This window comes from Gymnodraco acuticeps, unplaced genomic scaffold, assembly GCF_902827175.1.
Source record: "Gymnodraco acuticeps unplaced genomic scaffold, fGymAcu1.1, whole genome shotgun sequence".
Classification (NCBI taxonomy): Eukaryota; Metazoa; Chordata; class Actinopteri; order Perciformes; family Bathydraconidae; genus Gymnodraco; species Gymnodraco acuticeps.
This window is the reverse complement of record NW_022990509.1, coordinates 150,410-176,049: the sequence shown is the minus strand read 5'-3', so window position 1 is coordinate 176,049 and position 25,640 is coordinate 150,410. Positions and strand designations below refer to the sequence as shown.

Here is a 25,640-nt window from a genome sequence, read left to right as displayed (position 1 = left end):
GTTTTCTGTTTATTTCGATGAGTTTGGGATACATTTTGCAATAGCAAGAAGACAGAAAACAAACACTACATATTTACATTCTTCATGGAGTCTCTGTGTTTGTTTCTCTTTCAGCTTCTTTTCAGAACATCCACTGAACTGTCGACAACCTGGAGAGTAATGGATTACATGTAACGGGATTATCAGGATACAAATGAAAAGGTAACCCTTACAGTTAGCAGATTACTGGCAGGATTACAATGTAGGAACACATTTTAAAGTAAATACAGATATGTTATAGGTAGACTAGACGTACTGCATTCATTGTTTATTTTATTGACCTGATTTATTAACAACTGTGTGTGTTTCCTTTTAATTCAAACCAGCATTTGTTGAGACATTTTTTATCCTAAATATCTTGGTTTCTTCTTTTCTGAGGTCACATTGTTCTGTTCTCTTACATAAAAATACACTTCAATAAAAACATCTTATTGATATTTCTGTTGTCTTGTGTTTAATGGCACTGCATTTGACATTGAGGTGATCCAAAAGTAGCGGAAAGTAATCAGGTTACATTACTTTTATATGAATAAATATATATTTAAATATTTTAAAAGCAACCCTCCCAACTCTGCTCTCGAGATAAATCTAGCGTTCACAGACAGGATCAGGTGTGTGTGTGTGTGTGTGCGTGTGTGTGTGTGTGTGTGTGTGTGTGTGTGTGTGTGTGTGTGTGTGTGTGTATGTGTGACCTAAATCTGTTTACACAGTCACGTGACACATACTGGAGGTCACCTGAGGGGAATCATTCATTTTAGGGTGAAGACTTGGTTAGGGTTAGGCATGTGTTGGTTCTGGTTAAGGTTAGGATAAGTCTCCAGGAAATGCATGTAAGTCAATGTAATGTCCCCTGAAGTGATGTATACATGGTATGTGTGTGTGTGTGTGTGTGTGTATGTGTGTGTGTGTGTGTGTGTGTGTATGTGTGTGTGTGTGTGTGTGTGTGTGTGTGTGTGTGTGTGTGTATGTGAATGTGTATATGTGTATATGTGTGTGTGTATTTGCAAAGGCACAAAAGAGCTCTTTGTCGTACCACGGCACAACAGGTGAATGACAGATTCACCTGTCCAACTGTGGGACTGCCGACTTGGTGTGTGTCGCTGCGGCATCAATCAATTGAGTTTGAAAGGAGGCAGGGAGGTTGGACTCTAATGAGACAAGATGCATTTGCATACTTCTGACTCACCGAACGCTTCTTCGTGTTCAGATCTGTTGTAACAAGTTTTATTACACACAAAAACGTGACAGAGACTTGCAAACTACTTCTAAACTGTGTAAATGTATTTACTTATACCTGAGGATTCATAACAGTGTGTTACCTACGAGGTCAGGTGACAGTAAACTGTGAGAAGGAAGAGTATAAACAATGCTTCTCAAACTGCAGTAGGTGTGACTTTACAAAACGTCGTGGGGATTCTGAGAATATTCCTGCGTTTCCTTCTATCGTTCTGACACACTGGGCTGAGGGCTGTGATAAGAGATAAGAGAAGGGTTGTGTCCGGATGTCAAACTACTGACGAAATTCATGAAAAGTGGGCTGTTTACCCTAGAAAGTGCATGGGGGACTTTGATAGTGAAAAACACTTTATGCTGAATAATAATAAGAAATATAATTACAATAACCTTAGCATTCTGAGTTTGTAGCCATTATCTTGCAGGGACTTTACAAGTGACCTTGTGTGTATTTTATGGTATTTACACACAATTTCTTTTATTGTAATATTTTTATTTTTATTTGTTTTAATTATTCTATTTTTACTTTTTTGTGTTTTTAATATTTTTTTGGTTTGATTGTTTATATCTTATTTTTAAATATATTCTATTATTATTATCATTATCATTATTATTATTATTATTGTATTATTTTATTTTGCTAATGAGACGTATAATATATTGCTACTTTGAATAGAATAAACTTTATTGTCCGGCCGAGGCAAAACAATTATCCTTCTTAATAGTGAATTTACTTCATAATCTGTATATTTCTCTTTATTTCTCAACACTTATTAGTCGTAAACTTTACTTAATTCCCAGTATAAGCAGCTTTTACAACACCAGGTACATTTGTTCTTTATATCTCTTAATAGCATCTATCAAAAATATAGCCTATTAAAGGAACTCCAGTTCTTAGAGCCCTTATTTTCTGGAAGTACTTTTATTTGCCAATGCATGTTCTGTTGAGCAGTGTATATATGATGTTGAGAGTGAGCACCTTGCCTGTTGAACTCCTCCCACTCACTATTTAAACCCACAATGTCAGCACGCGCGCAGATTCAGTCTGCGTACTTGATCTTGACCAACACGCGTGTAAAACATTGAAAATTAACCCAATATCTGAAATACAACTACCAACAAGGTAAGACCTATATCTTTATTTAGTTATGTGAAGGTTTATTCATTCATTACAAAAGTATTAGCATCATGGATTTTTAACATTTTCATAAGAATGTATTTAACGGGGGTTATAACAAATATATAATTCCCTTTTTTTGGTGTGTTTTAAAATGAAATATCCATTCATTTCTGCTATATTCAACATCTTAATTGACTTTTTATTATAACTTCTGCTTTTTCCAAAGGTTTCATCTAATATCCTGACACATTTGGATATCTGAGACACACTCTTGGGAACATATTTCTTTTTTTTCCTTACTTTTTTCCCTGTTTTGGGATTAAACCTCACTCAGTGCCTGCAGTCGCCCCCTCCGCAGAGAGGGAGTAACTGCTCCACTTTTGGCCGGAGATGGAGCCCCTTATCCGGCTTGCTGTGTATTGCATCAGCCTGCTTTCCCTCCAACAGCTGCTGGCTCTATCGGCGGAAGAAAGTCCCGACAGCAACAGGTAGGAAGATCCATGATAAACGCACCTGGAGCCGCATTACTCCATTAATGTACATCATTTGCTCCATGCGCAATTGGAAGGCATTACTTTGCCACTTTGACCGGCTTGTTTGGCGTTCAACGTGCAGAGTTATTCCCATTTGTCAATTTAAATTAGCTACAAAGGCGGTTTAAGGTTTCGCATTTAAGCCAATAGATAATTTTTCATAAATTTTAAACATGACTCAGCATTCCTAAATCTCACCTTTCCGTATTTAAATGTATTTTTGTTCATTTTATTCAGAAAGTTAACGCATTTAAGCTGACAGGTAGGAGCAGGACACCCCGTTGTATTCATGCTCTTCCCATGTATAAACATACCTGGAGCCTCATTACTCCATTAATTACTACCTATTATCTGCAATTAAAAAGGTACTACTTTGCCATTTTACCTGCTTGTTTGGCTTTTAAAGCGCATGGTTATTTCCATTTTTCAGTAGTCATTGTGCGGATTGGTCCATTTCAGAATAATATATATGATTTGTTTTATAATGATTGATCTTTAAAGTGTTCTCAAAGCTGGTGAAGGTGCAGCTAGTTTGAATGACTTTGTATACTGCAGGGTAGCTTGTGGATTTACTCCAGGTGGAACTAAAGTCTGATTTAACACTTGATTATATTTCACATCATTCATCCACATCTGTGAAGTAACTAAAGGGATTAAATACATGTAGTGGAGTAGAAGTACAGAGTAGCACAACATGGAAATACTTAAGTAACATTTAAGTACCTCAAAATGTAAGTATCATCCATCTAAATTATGCGATTGTGTATTCAATTGTGTTTTTTTTTTAATGACATTAGCCTGTAAATATGCCACGTCATTAAGCGACAAAGTTTTTGCAATTCAAGCCAACAGATCATTTTTCACCCGTTTAAAGCATGACTGCATTTCTAAATCTTTTTTTCTTGTTTTAATATTTTTGTTAACTTTATCTATTAAGTCAACGCAGCTGAAGGCAGAGTTGAGCAATGAAATCAAAGCAGGCTACTGTGTGTAAAAGTGAAAGTGATGTTGTGTCGGGCAGATAATGGATACAACTGCAAGGTCAAAGGCTCTCATGATACAGTGGGGGAAAAATCTCCCTCCTTGATAAACTCTGCTGGATCAGCTGCTGCGTGACAGTCTCAGGCATATTCAAATAAACCAAATAAATCTATTTTATTCTATACAATATAACTTGTTTTCAGTTTCAGTTCACAGTGACCTTTTTATTGTTTCCAATCGGACCCCACTTTTCACATTAGTCGAGCACAAATTAGGTTAAAGTTGAGAGCAAGTGATCATGAGGTTGTGCAAGATTACATCTATTGTACATCATGTGAGCCATATTTGACAACAAAAGTCATTTATAAGCATCACTTTCGATTCCATCAACGATCACACGAGTTTATAAAGGGGTTTGTTTGGGTTCATCTCCCTGTGATTCTGTTTTATTATTTCCAAAGTGGAACAACCAGTTTCTCCCGCAATTAGTAAATCCCAGCATTGTGAGAAGGACCTTTGTAAAGGATCCCGTGACTTTCACCTGTACTTTTCCACTCTGTAAGTGGCGGTCTGACACACGCAGTGAGTACAGTCTACCTGGTTTAATGAGTGAGGAAAGCCACGATGCAACACGCCTGAGTATCTTTGCTTTGATTAATGTGGAAGAGCTGGTGTTTGAATGCCCTCTTCTGGTGGAGTTTGGATCTACAGATGCTTGTGTTTGCACGAGGAAGAAATGAGGGCCAAGTTATGTGGGGGCCCTAAAGAAAAAGGCAAGGAGGCCCCTGAAAACTACCCTGGTCAGTGTTTTCCATAGGTTTACTGCTTTGGGGGGGTGCTGCCTGAGCGGGGGGGGGGGGGGGGGGGGGGGGGGGGGATTATTGTTATTGATTGATGCATCTGTTTCTTAGGGTCAAAAACACTAAACTCACAACTTAAAATGAAAGCGTTTAGTTTATTTAATAAAATATATATATACATTTTTTTTAATTTAAAAAATAATAATTATAATTTTTTTCCGATTATTTTCATTATTTATTTTCTATATTAGTCTATACACTTTAAAACAATACAGAGTCCAAGTTGATGTCTTTACACGTCTTGTTTTGTCAGTCCAGAAAAAGCACGACACCTCCATATTTGAAGTCAAAACAGCTGACATTTCTGCGTAAAAAAATGTACTTTAACGTTAAATCTATCATCAAAATAGTTGCCGATTATTGTTCGACTTGTCAATGCAGCTCTAGCTGACAAATCAGGAATGATGCAGCAGTGCTATTATTTGAAGACAGCTGTGATTTTTTCAGTGTTTTTTTATTAGATTATATCGGGTATTTTCCATCGACAGTTAGTGTAGAGAGAGACACGAGGAACAAAGATCCCCAGCTGCAGTTTTGTAGTATGGACTTTTACCATGAGACTAGCAGAGCGCTGATGTGGTGGTGCTGGTTAAATCAGTTACAAAGGTAATTGATATGATCCAACAGTTGTGAAGAAAAGCTTTTAAAGAAATGTTATACTGATTATACAACAGTGTAAGAAGATCTCGGTGTGATATTTTCCTTCAGGTCGCCATCTGTTGCTCTTGTTTGTGTTATTGAATACCTGCTTCTGAATCCCACCGAGATAAAGGGAAGTGTATTTGCTGGTTGTGTTGCTCTGTCCTCCACTTCCGTTCTGTCTGAATCTGTCATTACCGGCATGGGTCATCATTACTGAGGTTTTATATCTCTCAGTCTGGGAGAAAATGTTCAGAAGTTGTATGTAATATAAATAGATTGCTTCATATCTCAACAGGACATTAAGTAACGTCCTAGTAAAAACTAAAAAGATGCACCACATGGACTTAAAGCAGCCTCAGGATGCTTAAAGCTTATCTAAACCTTGACAAAGCAGCAACAAATCACCAATACAACAACAAGATCAATCACTGGCTTCACAATGGTGGTCCAAATCAATGCAATGTTAGTCCTTCCTTTAGATCAGACTTCATGTGGATCGATAATTCCCATTCGGACTTAAAATAATGTGCCTGAAGCTGACTGCCAACCCCCGTGTTGTTGAGCATGGTGTCATTCTTAAAAGGCCTTAACAGTGTCACAGTATATTCAAATATATTTCCCTCTAACAGCAATGTGAGAGGTTTCCCTCCGTCCGTAAATTCTCCCGCTTCACCAGCATCCACATATCTCTCTCCTTGTTTATTGTTTTTCCATAAATGTCTCGTGTGGATTTTATGAGGACATTAAATTCCATCGACAGCACATCCTGTTCTGTTCCAGAAAACATGTCGACAGCATGATAATAACAAAACATGACTAGTTAAAATGTCTTCCTCCTGCTGGACACGGACAATGTCTGAGCTCAGATGTCTTTCATGCTTTCCCTGTTTTGTCTTTGAGGCCATGCGATGCCTTTGTGTCCCGATAAGGACACGACAAAATCCCATCAAGATGCTGCGATAACGCGCTGTCCAAACAAGGAGAAATCGCATGTTCCTTGGATCACACGCAACACATACCCTTCATTGTCACTTTATGTGGGGCATTCTTTTGTCATGGAACATTTCTGCAGCATAACGAAACTCCATAAGTGGAAAGGCCGCTCATTGCGTCCAGACTTAAGACTTATAAAGCTGATTTGCGGCAAAGATCCGTCTGAAACTGGGCATGATACATGACTGTTAAAGCAAAACCTTTATACTTGGTTTTGCAAAATGTAGGGTTCAACTCTTCGCATAATATTTACCTGAAAAATAGACTGAATTCAACAAGCTGGCTTCCTGCTTTGTTGTGACAGGTGGCTTTTTGGTCCATCCTCTTAATCTCTATTCTGACATGTTGACACCTTATCAATGAACAACAAGTACATCACTATCTCTTTATTGTGAGTTCAGTCTCAGAAAAATATGCTTGCAGAATGATTGAAACCAGGACTAGCTCTGCTGACAATCAGAGGCCTCTTCTTGCATGTCTTGTAAAACAGGACTTTTGGCTTGGAAATATATGTGTGGAATAAACAGTTGTGTGGCTTCATGGAGGTAAATCCGACCGAACACACGCTGAGGTTGAGGAGAGTGAAAGCCGGCAAAGAATTCCACCTTGGATTAAGAGCTAAATCCACCTTTAAAGAGCAGTTTCCTTCACATGGAAAGACACACCATTGTGGAGGCATGCACATGTATATTATATAAGCTTGTAGTGGGATTGTGCATCAAAAGATTCAAGAAGCAAATGGGGCCTCTGAGAAAAGAGGAACCATACTGTCCACTGATATCAGAGCAGACATATCATTTTTGTATAACCCGGCATCTGGGTCTTTTACTGGCTTTACTAACTATTCAATGTCCGGTTTGGCTTGCATTAAGTTAATCACATACAATTTAAGAGGTTATGAAAGCAGGACTGCTCCCAAACAAGTAAGAAAAGTGTTTTGTTTGTAATAAACACCAACAACAATCCCACTATTGTTTCCTGTTTAGAGATTACTAATGAATGTACCTTATGTACTGCTGATTAAGCTCAGCCTCTACGGTACTAGGGTTAGGGTTCAGAAGGTCTTTTCCCAATGGTTGTTGTTATTGGACGGTAGAATCACTTTGGAAACAATTCCCTTTACACCTTTTTAGCATTGGGATTAGGGGGCTGTTACTGAAATTTGAGGACATTCACGAGATGTCATGCCCACTTAAATCGATGTTTGGCCATCCAACCTTTGCAAATTGTCATTCCTAACGCTTCACATACGAACACTTTGTCAGGACTCTTTGGCTTTACTGTCTGATGCATTTGGATTCAAACCATGGCGCTCCATAACCCTAACCCTAACCCTAACCCTAACCCCAAACCTACCCTTACAATAACACTTGGTCAGGTTCAGGATAAAAATGTTGGTTGGGGAAAAGTCCTGTGTTTGTTTGTCCCATTCCTTCTTAGACTTTTGACTATCAGCACTTGCTCCTAGCGCCTATGAAACGTTGCTATTTGATGATAGGCTGCCTTCAAGAAGTGCCGCAAGAAACAGTTTTGACATGTCCGACAGATGCTTGTAACACGTCGTAACAAACCATTAATTTCCAGCTAAACCCATTCTTAAGGTTTAGGGAGAGTCCACCCTCTGAAAGGAAGGGCATGGCAGATGATGCAAGCAACGCTTTAAGGTAAAACAGAACAAGAACCAAACAAGGCAGCACACTGGGATCGGTTTGGCCTAATATAAAATTGCACAATTATTAGCAATCATCTGGAATAGAAAAGTAAGTTCTGTTTGAAGCACTTAAGCTAAGACCTTGCAAGTCATGGAGATAACTACAGCTGGTTGAACAACTAACGACAAAGCAGCTTGAATATCTTTGGTTGTCTGCCAATCACAGAGATCTCCATTGCTCATGGAGATGTGGGACTTGGCTGCTTAAAGCCAAATTAACTTGTCTTGTGAGATTAAATGTGACAGCGTGAAAGAGTTCTCTACTGCAAGAGTTTCTGGAAGAAAAGAGTATAGTCTTTGAGAGGATAAAACTGGAGCTAGACAAACTACATGCAGGCGTCAACATGAAATATGAAACTAAAAGAGAATTAGAGTTAAGAAATGGTAGGGTAGTACTTCTAGCACAGTGGTTCCCAACCTTTTTTCCCAAGAGCCCCCCCAAATGACTCCTGTTGGAAGTTGCGCCCCCCCCCCCCACACACACACAAGGGGGGGGGGGGGGGCATTAAAGTTTAAAAGTCTCTAAATGCTACAACTACTGTCATAACTGGATGAATGTGAAGTATTTTGTTAAAGGAGGATGAAAGCGTAAATTAAGGAGCACTATTGGAGTGACTTTGATGGTTATTGGACTCAGGATTAATTCATTTGGATTCCCGCTGTATGAAGAAATGAAAGGACGGCACAAGTGGAAACAATTCACAAAGGGATTAAACTGTTTAAAACACATGCTCAAAGTAAGCCGGATTTTGCCGATGTGTTTATGTGGATTCAAAAGTCGTAAATAATCTACAAAATGGAGCAACTGTGACAAATAATCCAACTGAAACCGGCATGGACAATGACTATGTTTTTAAAATGCGCTTATCCAGACAAGCCTGGTTTGGACACTTTACGAGCAGAAGAAACATTTCTATTAAAGAAAGAATTATACATTTCTGTCTTTTTATGCCTTTAATACTAACTTGAATTTTTATTAAAATGAATTAGTCAATTATTTTTTATATTTTATTGTAATATAGAGACAAGGCTTTTAGTGACAATCAAGTATTGCCTTACAATTATATGTTAAAAAAGCGCCCCAGGCTGGGAACCACTGTTCTAGCAGATACTCTAGAGGTGAAAGCATGGTTGTCATTGACAAGGGACAGATTTTCTAGTGTTTACTGCCAAAGCTGGATTGCCAAGTGATCCATCCATCCATCCATCTTCTCCCGTTTATCCGATCCGGATTGCCAAGTGATCCAAACTCTCATAATCCATGGGGCCCAAAGGCTCCAGGTGTAGTGTGTGCTCATTTATTTCATTTCACAAATGATTAAGGGAAGGCAAGGCAAGTTTATTTATATAGCACCTTTCAACAAAGTGCTTTACAAAAATGATATGGCTTTACAAAAATGATATGTACCACCTGAGCACTACGTACCATTACCTGAGCACTTTATAAACCAGAGGTGGAAGAAGTAGTCAGGTCCTTTTCTGTTTTGGTGGGATTTTGTAAACCAGTGCTCTCTTGTGAAAATAGCTTTCCTGTACAGTCGAATACGGCTCTCTCTCTCTGCAGATGGGTGTGACTTGGTGATGTGGCATTATGGCACACCAAGTCTGCCCTTGAAATAGTGCTCGCCTCCGTCTGTGGCATTACGCAACTATTTATTCAGCCACTGACAGTGTTGCACAGCTGGTCCTCTCCAGACTTAATGCTGTTAGCTTCACATTTCACACAGGGATCCCAAAGCAACCACCGCACTGAGACATCAACCTCCAACCAGAAAGGATGAGTTCATGGTGAAATAATAAACATTCAGCACTTCACACAGACTTTTTATAATTCGATTATGCTTCTGGAAAATATTGAGAAACCTGATGCAGTTTTTCCTTTCAAAGCAACAGCAGATATTTTTGCTAATATGCAACATGTTCATCCTATTTATCTGCTGGCTATCCCTTTTGCTTTTCCCAGACTTTCAGCAGAGGTAACCGACCTGAGTCACGCTGTTCTGTACAAACACAGCGGGGACAGTTCAGGGAAGAAGCTGCAGGGTCAAGTTGCCAGAAGTCTTGGTCAAACAATGAACAGATGGCCAGTTGGTCGTGGCGGCTGAACGGTGGCGCTGAAAAAAGTGACATTTGAACATATCATTAGGCGCATTCACACCGCAGTACTTTTCCCACAAAGGTTCATGAGAACTTAGTTCATGAGAACTCTTTTGTCGCGTTCACACCAAAAAGAGCCGGTACTAAAATTAGTTCATGAGAACCTTTTTACCCCCTAGCAGGGACTTTCGTGCGGCTCTCTTGTGAGAAAAGAGCTATATTTCTGATTGGCTGGGCGGATTGCAAACCACGCCCCGTAAAACTCCCAAAAAGTTTTGTGAAGCCGCCATTTTATTATCCTCGCATTAGCATTATTAGCATTAGCCCAGCGCAGAAACGCAGAGAGACTAACTTATGGCAACACAAAATAAAACATGGGAGCGGTGGAAATGAGGAGGTGTCGGCGTTCTGGCGATTTACTCGGAAGGCTTCAGTAGAAGCTGCTGGGACTCCCAGCAGCTTCTACTGAAGCCAGTCCCCAACTCCGGGGACTTCCGGCCGGGGACTTTGGGCAGAAGTATACGCCGTGAAGTGGTTTGCGGCCTGCCAGTAAACCCAAAGCAGAAGAAGAAGAAGTGACGTCAGCGGCTTCATTTGCCTAATCCTCCCCCAGGGACTTATTCCGGTGTGAACGCGATCTGTACTTAGTTCATGAGAACTAAAGAGTTCTCATGAACTAAGTTCTGATGAAACTTTGTGGGAAAAGTACTGCGGTGTGAATGCGCATATAAGCATCTTGTCTTTCTGGAAATGACATCCCGTTTGCTCTGGACCACGCACACAAATCCCTGTCAACAGCTTGAGTTGCACTGAAAAAACTGCAACGTTGACTTTAATTTAATGTATTATGTCAACCATTTCACATAACTTTATTAGGTAAGTTGAAAGCAACAATATAACGTTTTTAACAACTATTAGGTTTAACTTAATGTTATTGCTTAACCTAATACAGTTGTATGAAATCTGCTGACATAATACATTTAATTAAAGTCAACGGTTCAGTTTTTTCAATGTGGAATTACTTTCTACTTACAAAAATGTGTACAAAGACAACACATACAACATTATTTTGAATTGCAGCCAATGAATAGGTCTTATGGTGGTACTAGCAGTTTCCATAGATTCTCAAAACTACTACCACTACTACTACTAGGAGTTATAAGGAAAATATGTATTTTGCAATTTGGATAAAGTGAGCCGTTAAAGAGTGAAAATGTGTGGCTGCTGTGCAGAGATCAGTCAGTCCAGTTAAGTTTCTCTTATGTATTTTTAGCCCCACTGAGCCTCAGCTGGTTTAATCTCCCATAGCAACCGTTTTCTGGATCCCAGCTGGGCATTAAAATGCAATGAGGTGCTGGTTTTGTATAATGTAATAAGCGAGGCACACTCAGAGCCGCCTCTGTGGTTTTTCGCAACATGTGAAAAGCCATGAACCCTTTGGTTGTATATTAGGAGATGACATGGTGTTCATGGGCCCCTCTGTGTTCAGACAGCATGCAATAATGATTTGTTTATCAAAGCTGCTTTGTACGCCTAATCGGATTTCTGCAGAATTACCTGTGTCCCTAAAACATTAGTTGTTATAGTAACAATGATGGCAGGTGCATGCATGACCGTCCTCAGTCTATCACCCTGCTATGCATTGGCGAAGCGTGACGGGAAAATACAGGCTCATTCAAAGTTGTGTTGAACTGAATAGCTAAGATTGGGAATGTTGGTTTATCAAGAACGGGGTATTTACTGACGTATTAGAACAGTAGTCATAGAACAAAATCTTGAAAAATCTTGAACTAGTAGAACGTAGAACAAAATGTTGAACCAGAGACCAAAGCATTGTCTCCAGGCAACAGCTTTCTCCTCCATTTTGCAATTTTACAATATGAATGAAAGACTCACACGGCTTTCTTTTGTTTCTCCTCAGGTTGGACATCATCAACAAGCTCATGGGTCTTACAGAGGACAACACTAGACCTTCAAGAAGCCTGACTCACAACGACGTCCCTTCTTCAGCCCTGAAACAAGCCCCAAAATGGCTGCCTGGTTTCCTGAGACTCCGACCAGCTTCTGGAGTTCGCACATCCCCACCAAGTCTGGCATGGGCTCGACCCAGGGATGAGTCTCCGAGGTCTTCGAGAGTTCGTCGTCGTGCTCATTCGGGACCGCGGAGTAGTCGCCATTACCCCCAAAACGCCCAGCTGATGAGAGTCGGTTGCGTCCTGGGAACCTGTCAAGTGCAAAACCTCAGCCATCGGCTCTATCAGCTGATTGGTCAGAGCGGCAGAGAAGACTCCTCCCCCATCAACCCCAGGAGCCCCCATAGTTACGGATGAGAAAGTAAACACCCCCAAAAAACACCCACAGCAAGTCTAACACTGAAAAAACTGAACTGTTGACTTTCACATGACTGTATTGGGTTGGTTGAAAGCAATAATATTAAGTTCAAATATTAGGTTCAACTTAATATTATGGCTTTCAACTAACTTAATGACATAATACATTTAATTAAAGTCAACGTTTCAGTTCTTTCAGTGTATCCAGATCTCCATTTATTTATCTTTTAATGTATTATTTGTAGAATTAGTTTTTGATGTAGTCCTTGTTTATTTATCTAAATATGATAGTTATACTCCTATGTTTTGCCTCCCTAGTTTCAGTTTGAATTCAATATCATCACCGCCAATGTGAGTTCTCCCACTAATGCTGCAGACAGCTGTACAAATCTTTCAAAAGGTGGAAACAAGCACCAAAATTGGGCCATTTATTTAAAAAAGCCACAAAATTGCGACATTTTACCCAAAATGGTCGTCATTTCCAGCCGATAAAAACTATATTTTACACCAGAATTTGAACAACTTCACCAATTTCGGTGATTTCAGTATTGAATTATTTGTTTTGGACTATGGGGAAGTCAATTTTAGAAACTTCTACCGGGCTTCTTCATGGCATTTTAAACACTTGAAAATGGCAGCCATCTTGGATTTTTGACGGGCTTTTTTAAAAGAGAAACCCTCAAAGGACTTTATTTGCCAATTTTAGTACTTGTGTCCACTTTTGAAAGATTTCCCTGGTATATTCAATATCCTGCAGCACTAACCAACCAGAGACTGATTGCTTTTTGAAGGATGTTCAAGTCTTTGTTTTCCACCATGGACTAAGTATTAAGGGTGGTCCTCAACACCATCCTTAGGTTCTGCTCCTGCCTGAACTCTGACCCCTCCAACAGTTCATTGAACACTTACAAGCCCCTGATGTGGATTTCAAGCTGCTGGAGCCATGTCAAAACCAATGTATTCCCAAAGACCCCGTAAACAACCCGATGAACAATTTTTTTGTGCGCCTCCCTTTTTGGTCAACGTTAACAACTGAACACGGACATCCCTTAAATATTCCACTATAGCTTTGTGTTTTTCGGGACCACAGTTTACTTTTGAAACAAACCACAGCACTTTGGTTACACCGGAGCATTCGGAGGACTTACAGTCAACGCTGGCAATGAAAATGTGAAAGAAGAGGGGCAGCAGCCTTGAGAAGGAGTCATAGAAAACCCAAAAGGATCAGTTTCAGTGTTGCTCTATAGTAGCCTGTTGGAGGGGCCAAAGATCAAGGCTTTTTCTCTGCAGGAGGCCAGATGTTTGCCTTTTCACGTGATTCATACGTTTTCAAGACTTTGGGTTGAAAGCAGTTTAATATCCCTTTAGGCGGGGGGTCCTCAGCATTGACGTTTACAATAATTCAATGGTTGGCTCACCTAAAACACACTTCTGGTATCCCCTTACTTTCCATGATGTTTTGGGGGATTTAACATGGATTCTTATTATGGAAACTATTTCCAATGCCCTTTTTCTAGTGCTAGACAACATACCTTCATTGTTTTGCGTTAGAAAGTCCAGCAGTAATGGTGCAGAAGAATGTAGAAATGAAGGACAACCGTCCCTCACATTTCCTTATAGACAACACAATTCTGTAATGACGTGCACTCTTATTGTTACATGGGTTTAAAGTAGTCGTGAAATGCCCACTAACGACTGTTTTTGTTATGGCATGAGTCCATAGCGACAATAATGCTAGGTGTAGGTATTCAAAATAGCAAAGCACCGTCAAAAATACATTCCCAGACATTCCCGGCTTTCTATGTTTGTCTGTCTCTGAAATAGTGGACGGGCCACGGACTGAAAATAACTCAAGCTCTCACATTTGACAGGCAAGGAACACAATTATGTTACATATTATTTGCCAACTTCAATTTAAATGTTTTACTTTATGTTGGCCTCATCTTAACTTATACAGAAGGAATACATGAGCTGTTTTATGTGCACTTTTATCTGGATTATCATTTTTACTCTATTTTTGCGTATAACTTGACAAAGTATGGTATTCCTAAGAGGCATTAGTTTGAACTCACCAAATACCTGGCAATACTTGACAAATCGAATGACTTTACATGTGATCTACATCTTATTGTAATAACATAACTTAATCTGTCTTCTCATATTGCTTTGTGTTTTTGGCTTATTTTTTGCTCTTTCCTGGCTCTCCCTTTTCCTTTCCTTTCTCTCTATAATTATGGAGGTCAGAGGTTAAAATCCTTGGTCTTAAATCTAACCTGTTCAAAGGCTTGCTGAAGTCAAACATGCCACTCTCTCTGCTGTAATGGAGCTAATTAATGTCTCATGACGGATGATTAAAAGGCTTTTCAAACGCTAAAAAATCCTGGTGGATCACTTTTTTTATATATCCTCCTCACTTTTTAAATATGATTTCAAACACATTAAGTGCGTATGTGCTATCAGGACACTTATCTCCTGTGTTTGATCTGTGCTCTTTTGTTTTGTTTTTGTGACGTCAAAAGTTGCGTCATGTCCAAGTTGCGTGAGCACGACCGCTAATACCTCCCCGTAAAAAAACACCTACAGCTGTCATGTTGCGAAGGAATGAGTGAATAGACGTTTTGTAAGTTAGTGTAGATTCAGGGTCACAGGAAAGCACTTTAACGCAACCAGCTGTCACTATAGTTTCTCACAACTTAATGTTACTTGTTTTTAAACGTGTGAACGCTAGGGTTCCTTTATGTAAATGTTGCATTTGAGATGTTTGAAGACGTCAGCGATGACTGTGAACGCTGTGTGCATCAGCCAAACTATTTAAATATGTATTTAAATTATCTTTGTATGTTAATATCTGTATGTCACCAAAGACTATTTATCTCACCTTTTCCACAGTTCCTTCAACGTGACCTTGTGGTAGGAAACAAAGTCTAAACTGTAGTGAAAATGTTACTGTTTGTCAATGTTCTTCACTCTGTACAAAAAATAAAGAATTATACTGTAATGTGAGTATGGAGTATGATTTAAGTGTGTGTGCATTACTAAAACACATAAAGGCATACTTAAATGAATCACAAAGGAAATTACTCTGATAATTTCAACTCTAAAGTGACCTTGACCCAAAAATCCTCATATAAGTCAATCATTACACATCAAAAACCAACATATCTAATAGGGGGCGGCAAAAAAAAGTGAATGAAACATTGAGAAACATGTGATCCTGGCATGAGCAGCCACGTTAGCGTTAAAGGTCGTATGACTGGACAGAGTTAATGAGTGACAGCACGTTTAGTCCACATCAGACGAGCTATTGGGTCATTTCACAAGGTGGAAAATGAGAGACGAGAATAAGGACGAAAGAACAGGAGAGACTGAATAAATTATGTTCATAAAATACGAGTAAAATGTATTTTTATCACATTTTGAGGCAATTTATGCTACGTTTTTTCCTTTAAGGGACCCTATTATCCTATTTGGGGATTTCCCTTTCCTAAAGTATAGGTTTTAGCAGTGGCGGCCGGCCCATGGAGGCGCTAGGGGCGCCCCCCCCCTCTTCCCACATGTTTGATTGTGATTATAAATTCAATTTAAAATATATATTTTTTTTAAAAATCATTTTTATTTTTAATGAACAAGGTAAATATTATATAGTTGGTATCAGTAAAATGTATAATCTAAAATAAAATCTCGGAATATAGTTTGTGTGTTTCATTCCGATGAATCAAGGTTATTTTCATGTAGCCTATGTAATTGTTTTTCCTGCACAGTCTTGTTGTGATGAGAGGGATAAAGGTATTTCATTAAAAAAAACGTGCTCCCTGGAGAATAGCTACAGAATTGATATCACAATTTAATCGGAGCTGATCACAACTTGTCATGAGTGATCCAGTCATCTCGATGAGCGTTCGGGCTGTGAATAAACAACTTGTGTTTTACTTTTAGGCTGTCTGAAGGTATGGACAGCTATCAAAGCTACTATACATCACATTAAGAACGATGTACAAATGAAAGTCGGACACAAATATATAATTTAAATGATTTATTCAAGTTTGCTATGTTTTGAACAGGCATCCACACAGTCACCTACTTTGTAATGTTCGATACCTCCCTGTAAGCGTCACGATATCCACCTCTCACTCACAACCTCACATACGAGTACTGAATGTGCATCAAAGTGATCTTAGGAAGGCAGATATAGCAAAAGATTAACGTAAACGACAAACGAGGCGATCGACATGTTTATTTCCTGGTAAGTCAACAATGGGTCCTCAATGTACACGCCCCGGATTCCTATGACGAAAATAATAGAATGTCGCCAGTTGTCATGACTCAACTTATACTGCAACACCGGCCGTCTTTCCTGCAACGGCAGTTTTTCTGTATTTCCTTTCTCCTGTAATATGACTTGATCGCTTTAAACTCCGCACACTGAGCTCTGATTGGTCAGCAGGCAGTGCTTTCACTGAGTTGAGCTCTTAGCCTGCAACCTAACCTGGTCCCGACCAGGGGGGTATACTACGAATCTAGTTCAACCTATCCTGGATATGTTTTGAGTTATCCGGTTGACTTAATCCAAAACAAAGCCGCTCTCGCTAAACTGTCCTACAACGCTGGCTATCAACTCGTTCGCTCAAGCCAGCCGTGTCCTATCTAGTTAGGCGTTCACATAAAAGGGGTGGTATCTGGAGCATTCGACCAATCACAAACATGGAGAAGCGTACTGACAGCGCAGCGTCATACTTCCTGAATGAAAAGTCAACTATAATATTAGACGTATGAAGAAGTTAAACTTTAAACATCCATGACTTAAACACTTTATCCAGGATAAAAGCCACAGAGCTGCACCTGTAAGGTGAATACAGCTGGTAACAGAACAAGTGTTTGAATGCGTACATTAACAGGTTTATGATATCACTGCCCCGTCTAAGACACGATCTGACTTTTATTACATTTGACTCGAGTGTTTCCTCAACTTAATGTGTTGCTTAAAATAATACTTCTGCATACAGTCTGTGACACTGTGAGTGTTGCACGGCCAGATACGGCTCGGCTGACTCAGATAAGGAAATATATGATACATTATGATGCATGTGATATGATGTGATATGAATGATAATGGGACACATCGACGTCTGCACTCACAGTGCCGCGAACAGGCTACGTAATGTTACTTCTTTGATCTGGTTACTTATGTTGTGGCAGATATTTAATTAAGCTTTCTTAACATAATAGTATAATGATAGTTATAATAGTCCGATTGCTCTGAACATGGGAGGTGATATTCTATTCATTTTCACGTTCACACAGTCGGTGATTTTGGCCGGCCGTCTTTCCTGCAACCGCAGTTTAAACTGTATTTCCTCCGCACACTGAGCTCTGATTGGTCAGCAGGCGTGGTGCTTTCGCTGAGTTGATCTCTTATCCTGGAACATATCCTGCTTCGGAGCATTGACTAGGTTCCAGGATAAGTCACCATGGAGATCTAGCCCGCTAAAAAGTGAACCAGCTTCGTAGTACCGGAAATCCCAGAAGTTATCTTGCTAAACGAAAATCCTGCTTCGTAGTATACCCCCCCAGGTTAGCCGCTAAGCATAAGTTACCATGGAGATCTAGCCTGCTAAAAAGAGAACCAGCTTCTTAGGACCGGAAAGCCGGAGTTTCCCCTGAATTTAGCCGGCTAAGCGAAAATCCTGCTTCGTAGTATACCCCCCAGGTGTTCTGCAGTTTGTGTGGGCCTACTGTAATGTTGCACAGTTTACTGTAGAAACTATGTCCAGGACAAGGTATTTGGAAGTTTTGGAAGATTCATAGCTAACCACACTGAAGATTATGGAGGTATTGATCAGTCTTCTCATATCTCTAACATCACCAGAAGTCATAATTTAAGGGGTCATTTCTCAAAATGTTCCCCGTGTGGTTTATTTACCATTACAATAGCCCCACCTAAAATAATTTCCACCAGCCGCCACTGGGTTTTAGTGCATGTCAATGGTGCCTGTGTTCCCTCCAGAGGAAGTTTCTCTCTAAGGCCCCTTTAACATATGTGTATCACACACTAACAAATGTACTTTAATCTATAACTCTTTTCTTTTTTGCTGATCTATTTCATCAAATGTAGGATTTTAGAAGTCGTAATTCAGCCTGAAATACAGACTTTTAACTGAAAGATCTTGCTTACAATTTCAGGGTCTTTTGAGGTCTGAAGGTCCAAATCAAAGGTTATGTTTTTGTTACATTATGTGTTATTTGATCAGGTTAATGTTTGCCTCACATTGGGTACATATGCACTGACGTAATTCCGGGTACAGCTTAATGCTTCACGTCTGAATCCAGTCTTTGCCAGAAGCAGTTTTCCGACACAATTTGACCTGAGAAGACCGTGGCTGACTACAGCTAATAGATCTATATTGGACATTATCTAGAGATGTCCACAACCCATGATGGTCAAAGCAGGCTTGTTGAAGGTGCTGTACTGACACTGTTTAATTGGAATAGCTTTACAGTTTTAATAGCATGGCTAATGTGGGAGAACACAGAGCGACCCATTGAACCTCTTGGCTTTTCATCCCTATGTAAATAACACATATCGAGATGTCCAATAGAATAAATGATGCTTCCTGCCTGTCTTCCAGCATACACTGTGTAACTGTGTTAGAGAACAAGCTGTCCTTACATCTACGATTTAGTTGTAGTCTATTTCTAGCAAAGGGAAATGACCAACATCCTCCAATGGTAAAACATTAAATATTGTGACGGTCAAAAGTCTTCACTAAATTATTAAAGTGTTGGTGAGTGGAGATAGGTAACCTATTGCAGTGATTCGTAGCTTTGTGGAAACTCACAGATGCGTTAATGTTGCCTCATGGACAAAAGAGGAATACCCAAACACAGTTAGGGTCAGTATGGATTCGAGGAAGTGCGGTTGTTGGTTAGATTCCAGCAAATGCAGTCAACATGTCGATGTGTCCCTGGGCAAGATACTGACCCCTGAGTTGCTCCAGATGGCCAATGGTGTGTGTGTGTGTGTGTGTGTGTGTGTGTGTGTGTGTGTGTGTGTGTGTGTGTGTGTGTGTGTGTGTGTGTGTGTGTGTGTGTGTGTGTGTTGTGTTGTGTGTGTGTGTGTTGTGTGTGTTGTGAGAGATTCCTTGAGCAAGTGGCTCTGCATGAATGAGGTGTGAAAGGGTGGATGATGACATGTAGTATGTAAAGGGCTTTGAGGGGTCGTACAGACTGGATAAAGCGCTGTATAAGTACGGTCCATTTCCCATTTACACACAACAGATCTGCAAGGACTAAAAACTGAGGAAAGTGGAAGAATAGAAAGTTGATCCAACCCTTGAGGATATTTCTAAAGCTGGATAATGCAAGTCTTTATTTTCTCTGAAATGCTCCTGGAAATGTTGCAGCAGATGTACAGACACAATCCATCCAACTCATGGTCTGCTGTCGCCAAATTGACCGGATGTGTGCTCTACTAATTCTAACTCCAAGTGACTTTTTGTCATTTGCTTAAGGCTGGCAGTGAGTTAATGCTGGAAACAGGGTTGATATACTGTAAGTGGAATATTCCGGCCATACAAGGAAAAACAATTAGCTCGTGAAGCACTTCAGAATTTCGTGTTGATGTTCTGTGACTTCAGGTTATGGAAACCAGACGATATCAATCAGATTTTATGATTTTTTTTCCATTGGGTCATGGCGAAAATGTCATTTAGGTCAATGAATAGATGGAAGTAATAACAACCACAGTTGACCAGATCACACACTGTTCATCCATATGAGCTTGGTAAACTGACAGAAGGCAGACACAGTCACCACCTCACAAATATGTCTGTAAAAACCTCCAGATCCACATCAGTGTCATAACATTTACATACCAACAAGGCCAACTAACGCTGGTATATCTCAGGTATTCACAACTCACATTGTAGGAATGCAGCTGATACTCATATTCTGCAGACTGCTTATAAACTACACCAATCCTGGCCTATTACTATGTGGAAATGGACGACTGAGGACGTGTGGAAGAGGGTGACGTATGTAGAGAACTATGCTAGAAGATTCCCTTGTCGAGAACATATCTACTAAAATCTCTGGATTGCAATGTCAACCATAGATAACTTCAATAGTTTACTAACAACGTAGATAAATCCATCAGTTCTGGAATGAATCACTATTAGGAAAGTATTTCTCAAGGAATTCCTTTAAAGTTTGGATATTAACAAAGCAATGTTGGCTTGAAAGTACTTTGGGAAGAATTTTGAAGGACCTTCTCTCATAATCAAGTGTTAAATCAGACTTCAGTTCCACCTGGAGTAAATCCACCAGCTACCCTGCAGTATACAAAGTCCTTCAAACTAGCTGCACCTTTACCAGCTTTGAGAACACTTTCATGATCAATCATTATAAAACATATCATATATATTATTCTGAAATGGACCAATCTGTACAATTACTACTTTTACTTTTGTTACTTTAACTATATTTCGATGATAATACTTTTCTACTTTTACTTGGTTAACATTTTGATTGCAGGACTTTTACTGTAACAGAGTATTCCTACACTCTGGTACTTCTACTTTTACTCAAGTACAAGATCTGAGTACTTCTACCTTTACTCAAGAAAAAGATCTGAGTACTTCTACTTTTACTCAAGTACAAGATCTGAGTACTTATACTTTTACTCAAGTACAAGATCTGGGTACTTCTACTTTTACTCAAGTACAAGACCTGAGTACTTCTACTTTTACTCAAGTACAAGACCTGAGTACTTCTACTTTTACTCAAGTACAAGATCTGAGTACTTCTACTTTTACTCAAGTACAAGATCTGAGTACTTCTACTTTTACTCAAGTACAAGATCTGGGTACTTCTACTTTTACTCAAGTACAAGATCTGAGTACTTCTACTTTTACTCAAGTACAAGATCTGAGTAGCCTACTTCTACTTTTACTCAAGAACAAGATCTGAGTACTTCTACTTTGACTTAAGTACAAGATCTGAGTACTTCTACTTTTACTCAAGTACAAGATCTGAGTACTTCTACTTTTACTCAAGTACAATATCTGAGTACTTCTACTTTTACTCAAGAACAAGATCTGAGTACTTCTACTTTTACTCAAGTACAATATCTGAGTACTTCTACTTTTACTCAAGTACAAGATCTGAGTACTTCTACTTTTACTCAAGTACAAGATCTGAGTACTTCTACTTTTACTCAAGTACAAGATCTGAGTACTTCTCCCTCCTCTGCCGATCGATTTAGTTGCATCTTACGAGGTGGTTGCAGATTGCAGCCATGGATGTGAAAATAGAAGTGATTAAGGATTGATGGCAGGCTTGTTCATTCCTGCATCTTAATTACATATATATAATGTCATCATGTCCTAATAACAAAAGTACAGCATGGGTTGATAATGACTCCCAAAATCACCATGCTATTAAAACATGAATGCAGTTTCACGCTCCTAAATCATGTGACTGTTCTATTGATCGTGTGAAAGAGGACTACTTGGAAAGGTAGTTTGTGGTTTGGGTTCAAATGTGTAAGAAGCATCGTGCATGTATGTAATGGAGAACGTGGCATATATCCAAACACCGTAACGTCTGTAACTTAACAAAATGACTTCGATTTCAGACGGGAGTCCCTTGTATAGTACGGCGTGTGACTTATGAAGCGTAGCGCAAGTTCAACCAGGAAGACCGTCTTTACTCATTCAAGTATTTCTATCTCCATGTGTCTACTCTCTCTCCTCTCAATAAGTGACCGGGGGCGTCACTCTTCAGCTTAGCCAATCACTTCGCTCTATTCCCAAGAGCCTATCAATCATAGCGTGCCGTGCTCTTTCCCCTCCGACAGCTGTCATTTCAGGTGACTCAACGCAACCCTCCTCCACCCCTTTTCACCTCCCGTCCCTCTGAATCCAGGGTCAAGCTAAGCCACTCCTCCTCAGACCGACCCAACTATCCATTCACCACCACCAGTGTCTAGACCCCGGGGGGGTTTCATCGGATCGGTTCTACCCTCCCGAATGATACTTCCTGCACAACGGGGCCTAATCGCCAAAACTACTGTCACATTCATTTGTGTATCTGCGCATTAAATATGTATCATCACATCAAAACCGTCTCTCCTGATTGAATTACAATAGCTTTATCAGCGAGGAAGCCTTGATATAAGCAGATGAGCAGTTTTGGCTACAATTGACATCTGCAGCCTGTATGTTTCGGTGTAGATACACACAACAGTGTTCACAGTGTTTGACAGCAGTTTGGGATGTAACACTGACATAAAAACGAACCAGATAAGGAAGAACTTGTTGATTGGTTTCAAGGCTTTTCGGTTTCTCTGCTTCTACCTCCAAAAGTCAAATCAAAGCTGGCTGTTTAAGTCTAGGGTTTACAGTGTTTACATGTACACTTTGGATAGCTTGAGATTTCTGCTATCTGACGCCATCAAGCTAACGTCAGCCCTAGTTTAGTTAGGACACACAGTCTGTGTCTTGGTAGATGTTTTCATGTGAAGAAGAAGTTAGTTTAATTATTGTAAGCATTGGGTTGAGAGGTCATGTGTTTTGTTTGTCCTTGTTTTTATTCAAAGATTTTTTTTTTTAATGCGTACATGTATTGTTCTGCAGGGTATTGTGTAATTTTGTTAAGTTTTGAGGTTTTTCGTTGTTGTATTGTTTTTTTATGTTTTGTTGTGTTCTCACCATGTGTGTGGAAATGCAACCCAGTCTCACGGCATTTCGTGTTATAGTCACGAAATTAATTTAATCTATTGATTCGTGTTCACCAACACAATTTTTGCATTTTTTTTCGTGTCACACAAAACGATTTTAAAAGCAATGTATTTCTATTGATAGTATGTTTCGTGCCTGCACCACGTCTTTTTGTCCGGTCGGGTCTTGGAAGACCAGAAGCTGTGTGGTTCATAAAAACATTTCCTTACTCAATATCAAGCCCTAAGCCTAACCCTTTTATTTTAAATTGTATAATGTGGAGTTTTTTTGCCGTCCGCGAGGAAAATAAATGGCTCAGAGCCTCAGAATACTGAAATCTGTATTTTTAAAATCTTTTTTTCCTTCTAATTTGTTATTATTTGGTTCAGGCACGAAACATACTACCAATATAAATACATTGCTTTTAAAATCGTTCTGTGTGACACGAAAAAAATGCAAAAATCATGTTGGTGAACACGAATCAATAGACTATGTTGGGAAATGGGGACATTCTTTCAGTAAGGGGGGACGCATGTAAGCATTGGGTTGAGAGGTCATGTGTTTTGAGCATGTGTGCAGTCTGTCCTGAAGTTGTGGAGGAGAGTGTGGTGGGACTCGCTCCAAAAAGTACTAAAGTTCCTGAGTTCTTGTTACACAGAAGTATCTTTGAAGCCTTAACACCTTGGACGTGACAGTAGTCAAATATATACTGATATCACTTTAGAAGTTGGACATTTTGAGAAATATGCCAATTTAGCTTAGCTTAAATAATGCTAGCTTGTTTAGACAACTCTGAACTGTAAATATTTCCACCACTGCTATCAGTTCTGCACTTAAATCATTCCCATTTAAATAATGTAAATATTTTCTACTGCTTCAGTTTGCTTCCTATACAAATTCAATAGATTCAAGATTTAAGGCTTTAATGTCACGTGCCAAAAGAGTCTCCCGTCATTTCGTGTTATAGTCACGAAATGAATCTATTGATTCGTGTTCACCATAACGATTTTAAAAGCAATGTAAATAGCAAATTAGAAGGAAAAAGATATTTAAAAAAATACAGATTTCAGTATTCTGACACAGAACCATTTTAGAAGCAATGTATTTATATTGGTAGTATGTTTCGTGCCTGCACCAAATAATAACAAATTCTTTTATTTTTTTTAAATACAGATTTCAGTATTCTGAGGCTCTCATTTTCCTCGTGGACGGCAAAACAACTCCGACATTATACAATTTAAAATAAAAGGGATGGGGTTAGGCTTAGGGTAAGATATTGAGTAAGAAAATGTTTTTATGAACCACACAGCTTCTGGTAACCGGACAAAAATACGTGGTGCAGGCACGAAACATACTACCAATAGAAATACATTGCTTTTAAAATCGTTCTGTGTGACACGACAAAAATCGTGTTGGTGAACACGAATCAATAGATTAAATGAATTTCGTGACTATAACACGAAATGCCGTGAGACTGGGTTGCACTTAGCTACAGTGTAGATATGTCAATGCAAAACGTAGGTCACAGGCTCCTCCAACAAAGAAACATGAACATATATAGAACAAATAAAACAGATAAAATAGTGCAAGAGAATGTTTTGAGACGTGCAAGTAAATATAAATAAAATAGAAATATTGCAAGAAGAGTCTACAAGTAAATGGAATATGATACATAATTAGCAAGATGCAAACAGATGAATGTTCTTTAAAAACGTCAGGTGTTTAATCGTCTAAACATTTGGGAAAAGGCTAGCCAAAGGAGTACTCCTCAATGTAGTTTCATTTTATCTGCAATCTGGGGAACTTTCACCCATTGGCTCATGTTAGCTTTTGTTCGTTGTTCTCGCGTCCAGGAGAGAAGCTTGGAATAAAGAGACCATAAGGTTCAAATGGGTACTTTCATTAAATGGCGCGGTAATGTAACAAGCAGGAGATGGTTCTGAGAAAACAGCTGGGTTCTCGGGTCTGCGGCGGAGGAGAAAAAGAGACCCCCAAACACGCACGTCGGCTTGTTCAGTATCCGTTGGCTCCTCCCCACGTGCCAGTTGGCGTAGCAGGGGGTCTGCCCACCTCGGTCTTCAATGTCCGTTATTGCGCATAACAGAGGATTCAGACGTTGTTTATTCAATACATAACTAAACACGCCTTTGCTCCCCATACTCTCTTTCATTACTTTTTATTTAATGCATTTTAACGGCCACAATCGTTGTTTACTCAAAACCGGAAGTCAAGCTTACTCGTGATATTTCGGAGATCCTTTCCGGAATAGATTTTCAAAATAAACTTCAGCCTCAGTCGAATGCTAAGCGTAAATGTTTTCACAATAAAACAGTTTTAAGTTTACTGTATATTTAAACCAAAAATACACCATTAAACATTGATTTAG

At 39.4% G+C, this 25,640-nt stretch overlaps 1 protein-coding gene across 1 annotated transcript; it reads left to right on the top strand.

The window, feature by feature from the left end:
- The first annotated feature begins 2,319 nt into the window (after window positions 1–2,319).
- adm2a (adrenomedullin 2a) lies at window positions 2,320–15,542 on the top strand. The gene is made up of 3 exons (XM_034226947.1): window positions 2,320–2,395; window positions 2,619–2,880; window positions 12,131–15,542. Exons 2-3 carry the CDS (start codon window positions 2,783–2,785, stop codon window positions 12,537–12,539), a joined length of 507 nt encoding a protein of 168 aa, XP_034082838.1. The 5' UTR covers window positions 2,320–2,395; window positions 2,619–2,782; the 3' UTR covers window positions 12,540–15,542.
- Window positions 15,543–25,640: the final 10,098 nt, after the last annotated feature.

Bases quoted from the DNA above. Each gene is read 5' to 3' on its own strand.
- adm2a (XM_034226947.1), top strand. From the start codon at position 2,783: ATGGAGCCCCTTATCCGGCTTGCTGTGTATTGCATCAGCCTGCTTTCC. The intron at 2,881-12,130 runs GTAGGAAGATCC...GTTTCTCCTCAG, and splicing joins GAAAGTCCCGACAGCAACAG to GTTGGACATCATCAACAAGC.